Raw genomic sequence first — 20194 nt, forward strand, 5'->3', positions numbered from 1 at the left:
TTTGAAATAATTCCCTGTGGTAAGCTTAATCTAATATTTATAGTGAAAGCCTGTTGTTCTTCCTTTTCTCTCTGCTTAAGCAAGAGCAGACAATTGGTTTGGGGTAAGAAAATGCATCTTTCAAGCTGCTTCCAGTCTCTTCTCAGTAGATTTGTGCTGCTTCTACACAGCTTCACACTAGGGAGCAATGTGGGGTTGTCAGTTAGGGATAAACGGTTTTAGCATATTGCAGAAGTATAGCCACAGACTTCCTAGAAAAATAAAAGTAGTCACAGCTATTTCTTTGAAAGAGTGCAACAATTTAGAAAATCATGTATAAGTGAGTTACAAAATATGCCAAACTGCAAGGGGAGTGGTGTGTGGCAAAAGTAATATATTTTCAAGTAATATAAAATACAACCTCCAAAGCCTAATCAGGGCAGAATTGCCTTTTTGTAGCTTCAGTGTTCCAGAGATTCTGAATGACATGAACCAAAATCAAAGTATTGTAATGTGCATAACTTGATCCTTTAAATAAAAGGCAGTAAGTTTGGGGTTTTTTAGTATTTGTTTCAGGCATAATGTTTTAGTCTAATGTATAGTCTTCAGTTGTTTTAGAGCCTGAGAATGACTCTTGTGGGTAAGGTTTCTGAAAAGTAAGAATCTGGAATTTCACAGGGTACTACAGTATGGCAGCAATCACTGCCATTCTCAGGGCTTTACTTTCTGCCAGACCTTACATTAAAACTGCAAATGTCAAGTCATGAAAGGCTGACACTTCTGTTGTGGAGATTTGAAAAGCTTTACTTTCAGACTTGCTTATGACTGCTGAAAGTTGTTGTTCAGACTTAAGCAAACAAAAACAACCCACAAGTCTTACAAAGGCAACAAGGGCTCTTTTTTTTGAATACTGAAGCATTTTTAAAATATAATATTGATTTCAGTGATGGTCATATGACTAATGAAGTTGCAGTGTTGAAAATTTTCTAAAATTACATGGCATTACTGGATTTCTTGTGGCTTTTAATATTTGTTGGCTTGGCTGTTTCATATGCATAAGAGGAAGAAAAATAAAACTACTGATTCTGACCTATTCTAGAAAGTTGTGCCTTATACATAAGCTTCTAGGTAATTGTAAAAGTCTCTTAATATGGCAAACTAATAATGTAGTGCCAAATTCAATGTGCTTGCTTAATACAAAATCTACAAATAATGGAAAGGAAACCCTGGAGTTCTTATATGTTACATGTAGCAGGTGAGCAGTATTTTAAAATAGGTTTGAGGATGGTAGGGGACAGCTCAGTGAAAAAATTGGTGAAATTTGCACTTGAAATTTCTGCAAAATGTAGGATGCATGAAATACAAAATAGCAGATAATGCAGAAATATATTGACTATCTTGCAAAAATACAGGTTAAAAGTACTGCTCTGAAAACTCAGGGATAAGAGCTACTTACAGATGATCTTGGTAATATTCCTTTATTTTCCAACCTAAAAATAATGGTTAGTGTAAGCACATAACAGTCCAAGGTAAGACAGTTTTGTGTGTCATATAGCAACTCTGAGACAACTAAATTGAAAACCAATCAGAACATTTTAAAATATCTCCATTTTGTGTAATGCCTAATTGGGCTGCAGAACTCATTGTTACCACTGACTTTCTGGGGTAGTGTTTTCTATACAGACACTCAGTTTTTGTGAACTTTCCAGCATGGAGCTGAATGTGCCAGTAGTGACTACAGATTTCTAGAACAGGTGCTGATTCGTACTTCACATTGCCTAACGTGAGGTGGTCTTGAGGTGAGCCTAATTGATGCAGTGCTAATGCAATGAGTGCATCAGGTTTTCACTAGAGCTGGATTTCCACTGCAACTTAGACCCTGTTGCACAAAACAGGATCTTAATAAACATGTGGAGGACAGAAACATGCAGAAGTAACCCTTGGAAGTTCTTGGTTAAGCCAAGAGACCCAGACCATCAGTCTGTCCCTCAGGCCTTCCATCTTGTTTTGTCTCTTCCATGGAGAACTGTAGTGTGTAGCATATACCATTCAGACCTCCCCAAGACAGCACAAAAAATTATTTTCCTAACTTTCTGAGGGCCTTGCTCCTCTTGCTTCTGAGTATGTGAGTGTGTTCAGTGCCCAGTGGGTTTATGTTACTGTGAAGAGATGGCAGAAGTAGTTAGGACTGCAAGGGTTCTGTTTGTTTACATTCAGAAAATTATATTAATATATTTGGAAATATATACGTGCATTCACTTTCTTATGTAATATTGTCAGTAATTTTGTTTCCTAAATTTTAAGTGCATTTCTGTTTAGGTGGCTGAAGTAGATATATGTGTATGCCCATCAGTTCTTCTTATGCTCAGGGACTGGTTCATAGTCATTCATTTGTATGCTTACCACTTCTCAGTAAGTGCCATTTGAAAAAAAAGTGGAGAAAAGGAAATGCAAAGAACATTACAGTTACATTGGTACTGCTTTTCTTAGAAATTAAATTCTTATTTGTTCTAAACTTTTCTTCTCCACAATTCAAGAGATCAAACACCTCAAATGGCTCTCCTTTGACAGCAGGCTTAATGGGGAGCTCATCCACCTAGAATCATCCTGACTTAATTTTTAGGGAACAGAAAAGGAGGAGAAATAGAGAGAGAGAGAGAGAGAGAGTGGGTAAAATGATCTGACCATATATGTAGGTATGCATGAAAGGCATCAGTATGGTGTCATGCTATTACTTTTCTTCTAGAAAAGCACTGTCGTCCTGCATTTATAACCTTGGGCAGGCAGGGAGAAGCAGGTCAGAGCTTTGATATGCTGCAAAGTCGTGGCAGAGCTTAGATACCTTTTGACTGCAGACTCATGGATCTTTGTGTAGAACAGAACCATTGACGTGAAAATAGTTGTCAATATCCAATATATTTTAGTCTAGGTATTTAACATTTGTGTATTTATACATAGGTTTTCCTGTAGTGTGCAAGTTTGGTGTAAACCTGATGTGCTATAGACACTTTGAAATAGAATGTTTATGTAGGTTCATAAGCACTTACCGTAGTTCTCTGTCCAATCTGGAGCAGGAACAAATCTGTTTCGAGTGGAAGCTGGAAGCAGTGGATCTTGGACATAAAATGTAACCTTGTATTACATTTCCAAGTGGCATAATCCTGCACTAGCTGATCAAAATTCCTCCTGTCACAGATAAACCAATGTAAATTGACTTTATTAATTTTTTAAATCAATATAACCTGTGAATATACTTTTATTCTCCTTCAAATGTCTAGAAACAAACTTTAATAATTTTCTCCCCAAAGGACAAAATTCCAGTGCAGCTGAATAATTTTTAATAAGTTAATCATTCTACTAACAACTATTTTGAAATGTCTGAAACAACAATTGCTTTTATTTTGCATCGATGTGTTGAAGACTAAATATTTTCTGTATTTCCACTTTATACAAGCTTTAGAATAATTTTACCCTTGATATATCAAGAATCTCTGGTAATTGTGCTACTTTTCTGACTGCAAAAAGCCTTATTCTTTACTGTTTTACTGCACAGTGTTTCAGATATGCTAACTCTTGTTAATAAGTTAATTTTGTGCTTAATATTTTCTCCCTCTGTTACCTCATGCTCCTAAAGAGCAAAGTTTTAGAAATCAGAGTTGCAGATCTCAATTTTTATTTCTATTTATCTCTCTCAGCATTCTCCATCGGAACCCTTTTTAGAGAAACCAGTGCCGGATATGACTCAGGTTAGTGGACCGAATACCCAGCTAGTGAAAAGCGATGATTATCTGCCATCGATTGAGCCGCAGCCACAGCAAAAGAAAAAGAAAAAGAAAAACAATCACATTGCTGCAGAAGGTCCCAGTAAAGGTTTTGGTAAGGAAGACTTTCCTGGGGGACTTGACAGCCAGAATCTAAGCAGAAACTCAGTGGATTGCTCCCAAGAAGACAAGAAGAAAAAGAAAAAGCCCAAGGCAAAAAAAGAACCGAAGGATCCTAAAGAACCCAAGGAAAAGAAGGAACCCAAGACCCCCAAAGTCCCTAAGACCCCTAAAGAGCCAAAGGAAAAGAAAGCAAAAAATACAACGCCAAAACCCAAGACCAGCAAAAAGGCTAGGTAAGTCAGGAAACTTGTATATGCAAAGAGAGAAAAACAGTGTGTTTGTGGGATTTCTAGAGCATCTGTGCTAAATGGCGTGGGTGGAGAGGAAATCTTGTTTTGTCGTTTGCTTTCTACCATCTACAGCATCATGTTTTTGAGAAGCTTGGGCAGATTTCTCTTGTTTGACTTTCCTGTTTATGGCTTCACAGTTATTTTAAGCAAGCTGGAAAGGCAGAAGGTTAGTTTTTCCTTTCAAGGCAGAAAAGTTTCTGGATGTGTTAGATTTCAAAACTAACTCTCTTCTAATCCTCATCTGTCCTTGTATGTAGTTTTTGTGTTGAGAAATTAAACTGCTTCCACATTAATGTAGGGTTTCAGAGACGAAGGCACAGAGTAAAATGGTTTGATGATGCTTTTCTCTAAATAAAGAAGTTAGGTACTTCACGTTGTTGTATGCAGTACAACCCTTACAGACACTGTTTTATACTAACAACTCATGGGCTCTAAGCTCTGCTGTTGAAAAGGCATTTTTATATGGTTATTGATGTGTCCTCACCATAGGGATGATATTCTTTTTCCTGTTTCACATAAAGACAATTTTCATAGCAGAAAATCTGTGGATAGACCAGACGGTTCGACCATGTTTCATAACTGGGTTTTTAAACTTGCCATTCAGCATCGTGTACCTTTATCAGGGTAGGCTTAAAACGTTACAGAGTAATACAAGAAAGAATAAACTGTCATTACACATTAATAAATATGTCATAGGTAATAACACAGATTCTTTCCTTGTCCCTCAAGTCCCTAAACACTGTGGTTATATAAATGCCTACTTGGAAGAAAACTGAGACCACAAAAACATTAAAGCTCTTTTTTTTTTTTCATTTGTACCTAGAATTTCTTACAACTGTTCTGAATTTGTTCCAAACATCTGAATCTGTTTTTCAAGATGTGGCTACAGTTATAAAATATAACTTCCAGATGGAAGCACAGCCAAACTCAGATAATCCAAATCAGTTTGCAAAACCCATTTGTATTAGGGTTTAAAAATTGCACTTAATGAATCAGCTTGGCATATATTCTACAAGACTGGCTATTTATTGGTTAGGTTTGATACAGCTAAATGAGGATGGACAGTAAGATGTTACTTGTTTCTTTAGCAAGACAGAAAAGTTTCTATACCAGCAGAGATGGTATTTCCTGAAGAATTTATAAACACTGGCTTGTAAAATCAAGTGTTGTTGTGTACAGGTTATATTAACTGATCAGTAAGTTACAGTTGATCAGCCTATTCCTATTTCAGCATTTACTTTGGCTGTGTACCAGACTGCCCTAAGGATTGGGTTTACATACACAGCAGCAATTCACAGCCTAGAAAATCTCTGAAGTTATATATCACCCAGTATGTCTTTTTGAAATGAAAATACTGTATCAGCTAAAATAGCCTTTTCATGGAATCACAAAATTGTTGGGGTTGAAAGGGGCCCCTGGAGATCATGTAGTTCAACTCCCTTGCTAAAGCAGGCTCACTGATAGCAGGTTGCATGGAGTGCATCCAGGCAGGTTTTTAATATCTCAGGGAAGGAGAAAGGAGACTCCACAGCCCCTGTGGGTAGCCTGTTCTAGTGCTCTGTCACTCTCAATGTAAAGTTTTTCTTTTTAAACAGATGGAACTTCCTGTTTCAGTTTGTATCCACGGTCCCATGTCCTGTCAGTGGGCACCTCTGAGCAGTGTCTGGCCCCTTTGTCTCCACACCCATCCTTAAGATACTTGTATGCATTAATAAGATCTCTTCCCAGTCATTTCCAGGCTAAACAGGCACAGCTTCCTCAGCCTTTCCTCTAGAAAGAGGTGCTCCAGTTCCATAAACTCACAAGTTTAAAGGCTGACCAGGCTACATAATAATGTTAGTGAGCATTCCCCCCATTTTTGCTGCCAAAAGATGAAAAACCTCTTACTGCAGGATTTCTCAATTGACTATATTGAAGCCTTGTTTGATAAACCATGGTTTGAAGGAGTCTGCCTCAAAAACCCCATGGCTGATGGTCAGAGCTGGTCTGTCCTGTCCACTCAATTCTAATACCTCTGTGTGCATTGTCTTTAAATCTGGGGACATGTGGTGCAGATTAAGGAGCAGTGTTTCCTCTGAAGGAAGAAAACACTGCTTGCTTAATTGTGTTTGTAGGAGAGTCTTTATCTTCTTTCCCATGCAATGACTCTTGTTCCTGGCTAGCTAGGTGACTTGCAGTATTCTAGTAAGTACTAAGCCCTCTTGTTTTACCTGTGAGAGAAACATGTTTGGAGCAACAGCAAGAGCATTCAGTGTTCCTTATGTTTACTCTCAGGGGTGTGGAGAAAGTCCTGTTTTTGCCATAATGGGCTTGTGTCTCTTGTTACCAAATGCTCTCTTGATAACAAGGTTGTTCTCATTTTGTGGTCTTGTCAGCTTCAGTATCAAGCTTCTTTGAAGAACCCAGAGACTGTGTGGGGGCTATGCTGCCAAAGAATTCTTAATCAGTGAATTTCTTTCTTTGCTTACTTTGGCAACATCGTAGACTGGGGAACCTGTCCAGTGACAGATCACTGAATCAAGTTTTTAAATAAATCAACAGTCCAAATGTTTAATCATATAAGCCACGTTATTTCAGCAGCACTAACTCCGGAAAGGAAATATTACAGTAGCTGAGATGAGTGAGATTAATGCAAGTTAATACAGATTATGGATGATTATGTAGAAGTAAAATATTTTGATAAAGTTAGTATCTGGCATGTCTGTACTGCTACTGCTTATATTGTTCAGTATTTTGCTCTAAGCATTGAAAGGAGTAGTGTGGTTTAGAAATCTAAAAATGCTGTGTGTAACTAACAGTCCTCATTCCTGAGTGAGATGATCAGCTTCAATAGAAGAGTTTTGCGATCATGTAAAATTAATGTAAATTAAGTATTTACTGAGGAGCAGTATTTTTTGCATAGAGCATAACGAGTCCTAAATAGTTAAGTTTGACACAGGCTGTATTAGAGCATACACAAACATGGATAAAAAAAATCTGATGTTTAATTATCTTAACCATTTTGTAATTTAATATAGCTCATAACCCTGTTATTTTAGTTCCAATTTCAACTAAAAGTATAATCTTTTTATGTAACAAATAAAAACAAAACCCCAGAAACTTTATCCTTCACATCTCTCTTATCTTTGGTGCAAGTTGCTACAAAATGAGCAGCCTGTCTCACTGAAATGCACCTTCATGTGAGGGACAAGTCAGATTGGAAAATGGAAGAACCTGATTCATTTAATGGTGGTTTGAATTGTGTCATGGGATCTCAAAAAGAAAGAAAATTCCCAAATAGGCTGCTATTATGTTACATTACATAGTGAAAGAAAGATCACACATTAATATTGTACTATTACACTTTTAATGGATATTAGCCCAATCCTACCAAAGCTGAAAGACAAATATAGTAGTGGCTAAAAAAAATAGCATTGGCAAAACAAATCTCTTGTGGACCAAACTAGTCAAGTTTGAAAGCAAAATGTAGGTTGACCTAGGATCACAAGTGAAGGGTTTTCATTAAATTGGTGGGTGCTGAGTATTATGTGGGCTCTAAACGTTATGAAGCCGGCTTCAGGCACATGCAAAACAGGCAGATTTTTTCAAAAGTAGAGGGACAGGGAAAGGCAAGTAATCCTACTGAATTGCAAAGTCATGGCTCAGATGTCTGTTCCTCCTGTGCCTGTCCCTGGAGGAGATGAGGACCACCTGTTTGAGAAGATCACACTGCAGCACAGCTGATCTCTCCTGCCGCTTCCTATGAAACCCTAGAGAGTGGCCACGGTAATGGTGGCAGGAGCAGTAACTGTTTGCAAGGGCCAAATGACAGCTATTTCCAGGAGCTCTTGCCTTGTCCCTTTCCACAAAGCAGTGTGCTGTGCTTTGCAGGGCTGCTCATGTCTACTTCCTCTCCTCCCTGTGGCAGGGAAAACTTTTTATTTCCCACACACTGAGCAGCAGCCTGGCACACAGAGTAGGACGAGTCTTGTTGCTTACAAGGGGAGTGCTAAACATGAGCATAATCAAAGTTTTTAGAGGGAAGTGGAGAAGGGCTTTTTTGGCACGTGGTTTGGCTGTTTGTTGTATCGGAAGGAGGATGGCTCCTGGCCACGGAAGTGGGAAGACGTTGCTGTGTGGGGGAGCGGTGTGGACAGCAGGACACAGCACCCTGGGGAGCTGGAGGACAGGAAGAGAGGTCCCGAGGCAGTGGTGGTAGTTTCCACTCCCAAGGTCAGATCATCCTGAGCAAGGCAGGAAGGGGCTGCCTTTGGGAGAGAACAGGAAATCGTGTGAGATTTCCATGCTTGTGTCCGCTGAGGCTGTTCCTGTTCACACCTGTCCTCATCTCCCTTTTGAACCAGCCCAGCTGCCTGATATATTTACCTTTGCTTGTGCTGCAGGACAGGCCTTGTAGGCTTCACTATTACCAAAGCTTTTCGGTAATTTGGCTGACTTTTCAGGCTGGAAAAAACCTTGTTGTCCATTGTTTTTCCTACTTTTGTGATACGTAAAACCTGATTTTAAAAAAAGTTTTGATTACACTAGGAGCTTTAAAAAATAATTGTTTTCCTTGGGTAAGGCAGTAAAGTATAAGTCTCATATCTCTGACATTTTGAGAAGGTGGGATTGTTTTTCCATGTTTTTTATGCTCCAAAGTGAACGTGTAAAGTTTGTCTAAGCTAGGTTCCAATCGTGAATCTGTTACAGGACAATGTTCCCAAATGGTAAAATAAAAATCAGTAATGCATCTGACTAACTGTAGATCATAGAATTTTAGCAAAAAACATCATCCAAGTCATGGTAGTTGTCATAAATTATATTAATAAACAGATCTGTCAGTTACGCAGATCAGGTGAAGTCGTTACACAGGGTAAACATATGGGCTAATTCCCCTCTTAATCCTGCAAAGCATGTCGTGATTTTGGGGTCATTTTTAAGTCAGGTGGTTTCCCCTGTAAGTTTCTGGAGTTTCATCTAGCTCTCCTGGTGGCTATTGGCTGACAGAAAACACATCGTCAGAGTTTGGATATCTTTCTCAAACGGTAAATCAAGCTCTCTTTTCAGTTGTCCTACTTACTGTTTTCCTATTCAACCTCTTCATGTTGTTTGCTTGTGATCTTCTGCAGGTTGTCTTCTTATTGATCCCCTTTGGTCAGTATGGTGTGCAGTCCTCAGGTGTAAGAGGATGAAACCAGAAAGTGATGTTGGACAGCGAGATTGTAAAACATCTAATCTGAAATGTCTCTATTTATATCACTTGAATTGAGGGACGAGTTTAACTGACAGTTTTTAAATACGTCAAAGTTTTTTGTGCAGCAAATACTGCTCCAGTTTGTTGTAGATTTATCGTTCCTGTTTTGGGACTGGACACTTATCTTGTCACTAGTGGGCCTTGGCTAAGTTTTGCATTCATGCATTCATAAAAATAAATATGAGAGATAGTTGTCTAAATGTATATGCACAAGTAAGTTCACCTTCCTTGTTGCCAGACTTGTAAATTACTAGTCATGTGCACCCAGTGTTGAGCACTTACAGGGAGACCTAATGGCAGAGTCTCTGAGAACATTCTCTAAGCACCTGCCTGTTTTTCATGTGGAAAGGTAATTCTGTTCCAGGCTAATGCTGTTCCTGGATGGCCTGAGTGATCTGCTGGAAAGTGCAAAGGCTGAGTCAAAAGTGGGTACATATAATTGTCAGGAACAAATCACGCTGGCTCCGTGGGAAGATGAAGGACAGTTGCTGACAATGCAAGGAAGCTGATGCTCTCACTGGCCAGATGAAGCTCCTGCGTGTGATGCACTGGGAAGCAGTGCATCCCTGCGTTTAGAGGGATGGTGCTGTTCTTCTATTTCTACTTCACCTTTTCCTCCCCCCCCGCCCTTCAAAGAAGTACATTTAAAAAGAGCAATTCTGTTGCTAGATTTAGAACTTAAAATTCCCGATGGAGCTGCACACGGGCTTTGTACTCCTCAGGCTGGCGGCTGTTTCGCGTGTGTGTTCATAACTGGTCTGGAAAGGGAAGTGATTTGAAACTTTGTCCGAATCGCTTCGATCGCGTCTGCGTTGCCGAGAGTGCCTGTGTATACCGAGGCTCACGGCTCGGGGGTAGATATAGGTCGTGAAGTAGTCATGGCTCGGAGAGAGAAAGGTCTGTCAGAGGCCAGAAAGCAGCCCGTGTCGGGGCAGAGCTGCCCGCAGCGCCATGCTCTTTGTCTGCGCCCGGCCGGCCGGGAGCGCAGCGCGGTCGCTGGGTCGGCGGGCCCTCGTTAGCGCTGCCCGGCCTTTCAGCAGGCTGGTGTTTTATCCCGCCTAGCCCACGCTATTCTTCCCGGCTTTAAGCCTGTTATTCACAGGCGGCCGTGCACCGGGGGCACGGCACGACGGCTGAGCTTTAATTGCGCGCCCCGCTCCGATTTACGGAGGTCAGGGGGGGAAAGCGCCGGGCTGTCAGCGCGCTTCACCTGGCGGCGATCTTCACCTTCCATTTAAACAAGTTGGAGAAACGCGCAGAGCAGGGGTTTTTTTGTTTGTTTTGTTTTGTCTGTGTTTGGTGTTTAGCGCTAGTCGGTGTTTTTGGAAGCGGTTTGGCGGTGATTTGATGAAAGCCGGTGTGTGTGCGGCGGGGGTTCCCGTGCCGCGGCCGCGCAGGTGCCGGGAGCGGGCGGGCGCTGATTGAGGGAAGCAGATGGCAGCGCTCGGTGGCCGCCGGCCAGCGGAGCAGGTGCTGGTCACGTGGCCGCGGGTTGCCGGGGCGACGCCAGCGCTCTCGGCGTGCGGATGAAAAGGCGAAGGGGGCCCCGCTTCAGCTGCGGCTTTTTGTGCCATTGGTGGCAGCCAGAGCGGAAACAAGCGCCGGCGGGGAGGGAGGGGAGCCCGCCGGGCACCGAGAGAGGGAGGGAGCGAGGGAGGGACGCGCTGCCCGGCCCCGCCGCCTCTCGGGGCTCGCCCTCTGCCCGCGCTCCTCCCGCCGTGCCCAGCTCTGCCCCCGCTGTGCCCGCGCTCTTTCCGCCGCGTCGAACTCTTCCCCCCACACACCCCCTTTCATTTCTAATTCTTTTTTTTTTTAATTGTCGCAGTTTAAGATGGGCTTTTTTTTTTTGAGCTGTGTCGAGTCCTATTAATTTCACAGGATCACAGGAGTGTTAGGCTTGGAAGGCACCTCTGGAGATCATCTTATCCAAGCCCCCTGCCAAGGCAGGGTCACCTAGAGCAGGTGACACAGGAAGGTTGTCCAGGTGGATTTTGAATGTCTCCAGAGAGAGACTCCTCAAGCTCCCTGGGCAGCCTATTCCAGTGCTTTGCCACCCTCAATGTAAGGAAGCTCTTCCTCATGTTGAGGTGGAACTTCTGTTTTTGTTTCTGGCCGTTGCTCCTTTTCCTGTTACTATGCACCACTGAAGAGAGTCAGGCGCTATCCTCTTCATACCTACTCTTGAGAGATTTATATGCATTAATGAGTAACAAAATTGTTAGGAATGGAAACAACCTCTGTAGATCGTCTAGTCTCAGTCTTCTCTTTAAATAGGCCCAGCTCCTGCAGTCTCTCCTCGTAAGAGAGATGCTCCAGATCCCTAATCATCATTGTGCCCCTCTTCTGCATCTTATCCACTAGCTCCTTGTCTTTGTTTCATTGAGGACTCCAGAACTGGACACATTACTCTAGATATGGCCTCACTAGGGCTGGCTAGAGACAATTTTGCAATAATACAAATCCATGTTCAAAACTCAGTCTTTTCATGTGTAAATGTTTTGTGGTTTTTTGTTTTTTTTTTTTTTTTAAACTTAGAAATCAGTGCTAGTTTAAACATAGACTGCAATGAGAAAATAACACTCTAGCCGAGTTGTCACAGTCCTGAAGAGACATGTAACTGTATTAGAAAATTTTAAATTACAGCTCCAAAATACATTGTTGGTGGGCTAATGTGCTGATCAAAACGAACAAACTTAAAGCTGATGTTTAAATGAGAAACTGTAAATGTGAGGATCACGGAGGAAAAACAAGCCCTGGGCATTTTCCCAGGTATGAAATTAAAGTGATGAGAATACAGAAGCCATATAAAAGTGTCTGGTACAGCGCTCGGTGTCCTGTTCTTGCCATGTGTCAGGTACCAGCTCACAGCTCTGCTCTGCTGTCGGCCGTCTCAGCAACTTCCCTTATCAGGCCACTCAAACTGGTAATGGGATGCTGGGAGCTGACCACAAAAAAAACTAATTAAAACCTGCCTCAGATTCAAAGGCTAAATGTGCTTTAAAATACTAACTTCTACCATCGAGTTTTGTTGCCATTTAAAAATTTCACCCCTGCCATGCTGCAGATCATCTCAGTTTGTGATTTAGTGACAGTGTACTTAAAGCTGTATTTGGATACATACATCTTCACCTATTTCCAAGCCTCTGAGTGCAGCTGGAGACATGCAGTCCCAGTTCTTCAGGTGATGAATGTTTTCCTGGAGGAGGAAGGGAAGGAACAACCCTCAAAACATTATTGTCGGTGGATATAGCTTTCTAGTATTGTGTAGATGCTGAGATACTAGCTGGGTGTTTTTTCCCCCTGTACCAGCTGCAGTTGCATGCATTGAGGCTGTATAGGTGCCCTCAGCACTGACACTAAAGTGCATTTCCTGCTTGGAAATAGCAGGGACTGTAGAAGATGAATTCAGTCCTTTTATTTGGTAACACTTACTCTGGTTCTGCTTACCTGGGCTGCACAGTTAATAAAAGACAAGCACGTGTGTAATCCTGTTTCTCTTCTCATGTGTCAGGTTGTCCAAACACCGCTTTCAGAAAGTGCACATTCTGAAGAGAGCAGCTCTTCCTCTCCCATCTCATTTTTAGTTTCTTGTTAAGCACACATCGAGTGTCGCTGTCTAAGGTCTTGAAGGAAAGAAGCAAGGTGTCTGTTGTTAAGGCATGTGTAGTGATGGCCCATGCATCATCGATTTTGCAGTTACCTGGAAATACTTAAGAAAGGCAGTTGAAAATAATGAAGTTACTCAAAACAAACATCTCACGCATCAACTGGGGTTTTTTTAAGAACCTCTTGCTTATATTTTGCTACAAATACTGATTAAAAATACCTCTGTTTCAGTAGCAAGAAGCAAGATTCAGAAGCCAGTGCTGCGAAGAAAAAGGTTAACAAGGGAAAGGAAGGTTCTGAAAACTCAGATTTGGAAAAAACTCCACCACCATCACCTCATCCTGACGATGAAGATGATCCGGGGGTTCAGGTAATGCTATTCTTGAAGTTCATTGTAAGCTTTGACAACTTAGAAGCATAAAACAATAGTTCTCGTGTCTTTGTTACAGAAATACAGGTATTTGGATAATTTCTATGTTGTTTACAAAGAAAGTGAGAAATGAAAATCACTGGTGAATATTTTACAAAAACAAGTATTATTCGTCATAATTTTGCTTTACAGTCTTGTTACATGCAGATATGTCTACAGTGCTGCTGAGTTCTCACACATTGTCTTTGACTGCTTTTGCAGTTAGGGTGCTGAATGTTCTGTTCTGTGGACTTAATGCACTATTACAAGGTCTTGCTTATAAGCTTGGTGTTTATTCTTGCATTGGCTTTGCAAACCTTTTGAAATCAAGAATGAGATGTGACAAAGCAGGACTACCAGTCATGGGCTCACATTGCTTAATTTCTCTTGACCACTGCACACCTATCACCTTCTGTCCAAACTTTATTTCACATAAGGCAGATCTGGAAATAGAGTAGCATATATGACAAGTTTTGTGTGCTCTGACATTTGACATGCTAAGAAGTAGTCAGCTCCCGACTTGCTTCTGTTGGCAGTGTTTAGAGTGGGCACTAAAAATAAGAATCTCCGCATGAAGAGGTGGGGACAAATTGTGGTGGGGAAAGTATGAGACTCCTATGTTGTCATACCACTGTATATGGAATCCACTGCATTTGTCCATTGCATGTCAGGTTGTGGACAGCTTGCTTCTGGTTATGAGAGATGTTCAGACCAATGATCAATTGGGAATGGTGAAAGTAGCCTGGTGAAGACTTTAGCAAACAGCTGTCCTACGAGAGCCCTTCCTCCCACTATTCTCAAGAAGAATATAGTAAATAATGAAGTAGTATAGAAATAGTATAGTTATATGGAATAGATAACTAGTATATTCTAGTTAAAAACAAAGCAGAAGAGTGTGTTCTTCCTGACTCCTTCAGACTGTGTATTCTGAATTAGAGAAGTTGAGTTAAACCATGCGGATGTTAAAATGTTTGAAGAATTAAGTCTTCTGTCCTGTGCTGCAAATTTCTGCCAGCCTGATAAATAGCACTGGCAAAAGATGAAGAAACTTAAGAGTTTCATATGGGATTTTTTGGGTTAATTTGTAGGTGATTATATTCCATTTACAATTCAACATTTCTGCATGGTTTGCTTGTTTTCAGTCTAGTGGAACAAAAATTTTCTCTCTGTCAAACACAATTGGGTGATAAACATTATGTTTGATATTTTTTGTAAATAGAAGTGCTAGGGCACTTGCATCACTTTTTAATTGAATGTAACAAAGTATTTCAGAAGACTTTTTGTTTTCTTAGTACTCTCTCATACTGTGCATGCTATACTGCACTTGCACTTCTTTGCATGAACTTAGCAAAGGGTTCCAACCGTATTTGCTAGGACAGCTACAGTTAATAAACTTGTTATGCATTTCTCAACCGAGATTGATGTTACTCAGCTGTCTAAAACACAGTTGCATTCTTACTGTTAAATCCTGAGCCTTCTGTAGAGATATATATAGTAATGCACAGTAATGCATCGTTTTCTTTAAAGAGGAGAAATACTTGCCTTTGTGTGTTATCATGCAGTTTTTTATATTCCATTATCAAACCTATTACTCACCTTCCTACCTGTAGATCAGATAATGAGTTAAAGATAATCTGATGCAAGTAAATATATGCATGGTTTCTGTCAACAGGGCATAAAAATTGCAAAACCACATATGAATGTAAGAGGAAACAGGAAGTTCATAAAGTCAAAAAAATATTAAATAAAGGCTACCATTATGTTTTAGGTATTCTTTCTGTTAGGGAAATGGGAGAAGAGATTTTTGGCACCAAAAGTAATGGTAAGACTTACCTACAGAGTCAGAAGAAAACAGATATTTTCCCATCAGTGATCATGTAAATCAAGATGCAAATTTGTCAAGTGTTATCTATTTTGAAGTATAAAAATACTGTTTTGTGGAAACTCCCATAAGCTACTGAGATAAAGGTAGAAGTCACATTACACTATTTAAAAGGGTGATGTAAGCTTAACCTTTGCTCAAAATTTTCATTTTCGGTTAAATAAAGAATTTCTAATTTTGTAAAGTGCGTCAGATATTTATGCCTTAAAAAGTATGATTCGCTATCTAAAAAGTAAGTATTTGACTTTGTATATTAAGAGACTCAGGTGTGTAAGTCTGTTAAACAAGCTACATAAGTGTTGCATGTATCAGTGAAGATGTGGTAGCTGAGAAAGATGTACAAATAAGTAGTATAAAATATATGAATAAGTAGTGTATCAAGTCATTAAGGTGGGGGTTTATTTAGCAGTTGATATTCAACATGATTTTAATATATACATTACTCCATTAAGATATTTGATGCTCAGTTGACAGTTTCCTTCAACAACATATGCTTACAGCTTTTCAAATGTATAACCTGATGCAGACTATTGGGAAGCTGAATTTCATTGTTGTAAAAAGCAATACCCAGCATTGAGCATCAAGTTGCAAATTCTGTCAAATGCATGCTTCTGTATTTTACAGGTTGTTTTGTGCAGCTTTCCTGAGGCTTTCTCTCATCCTGGTGGTGAGGGTATGGGAGCACAGAAATCATGTTTTCAATTTGGGGTGGTTCAAGTTTTCCATTCTCCTCTATTAGTTTGGGGTCTTTTCCCATGCTGTGCTGCAGGATGCCTTTCTGAACAGTGCTGGGTCAGTGAAGTGAGGAAATCGTATTTCATTGTGTTTCCCTTACAAGATAATCCCAGTACAACTGGGCGGATGGGGAGAGGAAGAAAGTGTGTTGTCACTGCTTAGCAACACAGTGGGCCATGCTGTGGAAAGGTGGTGTTTGGCTCCTGCATTGACCATCTGTCAAAGTATGTTACAGATGTGAATGGAGAGGTGCAGCTTCTTGGGTTTTAATTGCTGTCTGAGACAAGCTTCCTAATTTTTTAATGTTGTTTTAGTAATGTTAAAAAAAGTGAAAAAATCCCCCTCCACTTTCCAGCTTGGAACAAGCATTAAGTCGATTTTTGTTTGTGGTTGTTTTTTTGTTTCATTTTATGATTTTGTTGTTTTGTGCTTACAGAATTTAAGAATGGCTAACAGGCAGCAATTCAGAATAGTAGTGCCCTGAGTCCACTATTTTTACCAGAAAAAAATTTGTAGAAATTATAGCATTTACTGCACACTAGTGTATTTGAGACACACAGAGAAGTTTTCTCTGCTATTCTGCTTCTTATCAGTTTTGTTTCTCATGAAAAATATTAATTCTTTCCATTCAGAAACGACGCTCCAGCAGGCAGGTGAAGAGGAAGCGTTATACTGAAGACCTGGAGTTTAAGATTTCAGATGAGGAGGCTGATGATGCTGATGCTGCTGGAAGAGACTCTCCTTCAAATACTTCTCAATCAGAGCAACAGGTCAGATATGAACAGACTGGAAAGGTGGCTGTAACTGCAGCATTCAGAGATCAAATACCATTTTCCTGAATGATATTCATACATGATTGATAGACTGTGCTAGAAGACATTAGTTTTTACTTTCTTAAAGAATATATCAAGTCATGGCTTTGTTTGCAAGCTCATATGATATACAGCTTGAAAGTTCAAGCTGAGGTCTTTGAAATTAGTGGTCCCTAGCTAAAGGAAACCTAAACTGTAGTGCTAGGAATCTAGAATGTATTTCTGTGAATTCAGTGGTCTGGCTTCTGTGACTTTAATAAACCACTCAAGCTGTCCCCTGCTGCTAGGCACCATAAGAACTCCTTTATGAAATTACTGCCTTGTAGTACCCAGCAGGGTACACTTTATTCTCTGTGCAATGTAAATGATGGATAAAATAGTTTGAATAAGATGAGGGGTAATACTGTAGGAATGACTGTTGTAACAATCTCATTGTTTTGTAGTGCTTTTTCAAAGAACTACTTCATTTAACTGATGACCTATTGGAGAATATATACATGTTCTTTAGTATTTCATTTGGCATTTGTTAAGCCTTGTGAAATATTGTATGTGATCTCCATTGTTAATTGTGTCTTATCAGAAGGAGCATTGGGATGGTTTGCCTCCCGTTGTAATAATGAATTAATGTAATAGAGAATTGCAGGCAGTTTTGAGAGCAGTCGTGTGGACACCAGCACAGCCAACTAGAGCTTCTGAACATCATCTGCTGTTTAGACTGTATGGTGCTGAAAGCATGTATTATTTTAGATCAGGGGAACTGCTTGTGTTGTTATATATGTTTATTTGTGCATGTCAACCTTCTCAATTGAGAGAGCTGGAATTGCACTTAAAAATAGGCTCAAAGAAGTATCCTTTGATATCCTTTATTGTGGTATTAAATCTTTGAATCCTCAAAGTTCTCATGCTATGGGGATAATGTCCTCTTGGTATTATGCTTCTGTTACAAAAAATTATTTTCAAGTTTTTCTAGTAAAGGAAGTCTTTAACAAAGATGCACTCCCATAACTCTTGTATGCTATTTATGATGTAGGAATCTGCTGATGCTGAAGGTCCCATTGTGGAGAAAATCATGAGTAGCCGTTTAGTCAAGAAAAAGGTAAAACAAATCCCCTTCCCTCCATATTTTTGAATAGGCTAATCATATTTTTGCTGAAGCCCTTACTGAGTTCTTAAAATACCTTGGATATTCCCAATTTAAAAACTGTTCTGTTGAATAGAGGAGGTTCCCTGAAAGTGTATTCAGATGGTATGCAACATGTTTTTGATAGACATACACAAAAAAAGATTGTTTAATCTTTTACTTGTTTCTTGCTTTTTTGGATGAAAAATTTGATTTTTGCAAATATAGATGCCTGGGTGAAATCTGTGGTGCTCTTCACTCCAGAGTGATATTCCATAGGAGTTGAGGAATGAGAGAACTTTGCTGTACCCCAAATTTCTGCCTTTTCTAGTAAACAAAAACCCTTGCCCATAATTTTTGCAACTTTTGATGGCAGTTGTGCTTAGGAGCTGAAACAAATTTACATGTGATCAAGTATGATACATAGAGAGATGATGAATATCTTCCTTGTCACTATGCCAAGATGTTGAAAGAGTCACTCAAGTTCATTGTGGTTCCCTTATAATTCTGCCCTGGTTCCTAGTTAAGTTCTTATTTTGCTTATAGGTTTTTTTTTTCCAAAGTATTAGAACTTTGAGAAGGAAGTAGAAAAGAACTTATTCCAAAGAGGGCATAATTATATTTATAGACCCTTTTGTGGAGCTAATTCTCTGACTTGTACTACAGTTGGACAGAAAACTGTGTGACTTAGACAGATATGGTATCATGTTCATCTTTATTAACTGGCAATTCGTCTTTGCCTCAGTGTTAATTTTCAAATTGGAGAAAGAGAAAATTTCCCTTTATTCATGGATTTTTTTTTTTCAGTGTTGTGGTGGTTTGGGGTTTATTTTTGGGTTTTTGCTTAGTTTTCTTGGGTGAGGTGGGGTGTGTGTGTACAATTTCATTACTGCTGTCCTAACAGCATTAACAGTTTTGTAAACCTACATTCATTTAGCGTCATGAGTGCCTGTAATTCAATCTGACCTGCTTATGCATCTTACACGTAATAAGCTTCTAAGGCATTTTGGAGTTTTTTCTCAATTTTTTTTTTTTAATTATAGAGCTGTATTTTGTGTTTCAAATCATAGACTTATTTTTCAGATAAACTTGAAGTAATATGAAGTGAGTATTTACTTGCCCTGATGGTCTAGTAGGCAGAAGAGGAGAATGTCGTCCTTTCATAAATGTCTTTACATTGGAAGCTGTTTTTCACCAATTATTCTTCCCTTCTTCCTCTCCCCTGCAAACAAAGGTGTGATTACTCATGGGGAGTGTGTATTTTGCTGCAGTTTGTGGGAAGTGGTTGGTCTGCTGCCTACATGTCTTTGATTGCAAGCTCTGCTGGAGGCAAGCTCTATTTTGAGCTTTTTCTTTAATGTTTTTTATGGATTGTATTTGCAGGTTTGAGGGGTGTCTCTTCTTTCCCTGCTCTTCTCCCCAACCCTCTTCTCCAAATTTCAAAAAAAAAAAAAAAAAAGGATTTCAGGATGTTAATATTTAACATCTGAAGTATCCAACTGTGCTTTTATTAAAGGTCTTTTACACTCTTACTAACGTCATCAAAACCCTTGTTGTTAGATTACTAATCAAAGTGAAATTGCTGTGATCAGGACCAGTGCATAAAATAAACACAAGGAGAGGCTTCACTAGGAAACCTTTCAGTGGATTATGTTGTAACAAAGATGTTGCATTCAAGTAAAGGACATTAGATAATGAATACACTTTTGGAGCAGTATTCTTATCATAAAATCCTGCTGGTTTTCCAAGAAATAGCCTTAGTCTAGTTCTGGAGTTACCAGATAGGATGCAGCACTGTACTTGCAGCCATTTGTGAAACATACAGAGTAAAAGGTCCAACTGTGTTCCTGTTTGAAGTAAAAAAGACTGTGTTTTTCACAGTTGTTTTTAACGTGGAATGCTGAATTCCTTTAAATGCTCTTTCTTCTTGCAGAAAGCATGAAGTACGTGTATCACTCTCTTCTTAACCTGATGAGTTTGGATGTTGTAATTTTTCATTCACTCCCCTTTGAATTCCTCCTTCTTTACTTCGAAAAGGAGTAGCTAGAACTGATTATGTATCCAGCAGAAATAACACATATTATGGAAAGACAGGGAGTTTGTAGAACCTTGTACCTACATGTTACACATGTGAATGTCTCTTCTTGCCTACTAGTACATATGAGAATTAGAACTAATTGAAATGTGTACAGTACTTGCATCTCTTCCTCAAACTGATCAGATTACAATTTCGTGCTGTGTATC

General features: G+C 39.7%; 1 protein-coding gene across 5 annotated transcripts in view; it reads left to right on the top strand.

Moving 5' to 3' along the window:
* CHD7 (chromodomain helicase DNA binding protein 7) overlaps positions 1–20194 on the top strand; it is a 127602-nt gene that overhangs the window by 66328 nt on the left and 41080 nt on the right. For 4 of the 5 annotated variants that reach the window (XM_014873067.2, XM_088175431.1, XM_014873068.2 and 1 more), the window contains exons 3-6: positions 3675–4096; positions 13224–13362; positions 16651–16788; positions 17861–17926. In XM_014873067.2, the coding sequence (XP_014728553.1) occupies positions 3675–4096; positions 13224–13362; positions 16651–16788; positions 17861–17926 (765 nt within the window). The remainder of the gene's footprint in view (positions 1–3674; positions 4097–13223; positions 13363–16650; positions 16789–17860; positions 17927–20194) is intronic. The other variant, XM_014873066.2, reaches the window with a different exon arrangement.

This window comes from Sturnus vulgaris, chromosome 1 (genome assembly GCF_052056855.1).
Source record: "Sturnus vulgaris isolate bStuVul1 chromosome 1, bStuVul1.hap1, whole genome shotgun sequence".
Lineage (NCBI taxonomy): Eukaryota > Metazoa > Chordata > Aves > Passeriformes > Sturnidae > Sturnus > Sturnus vulgaris.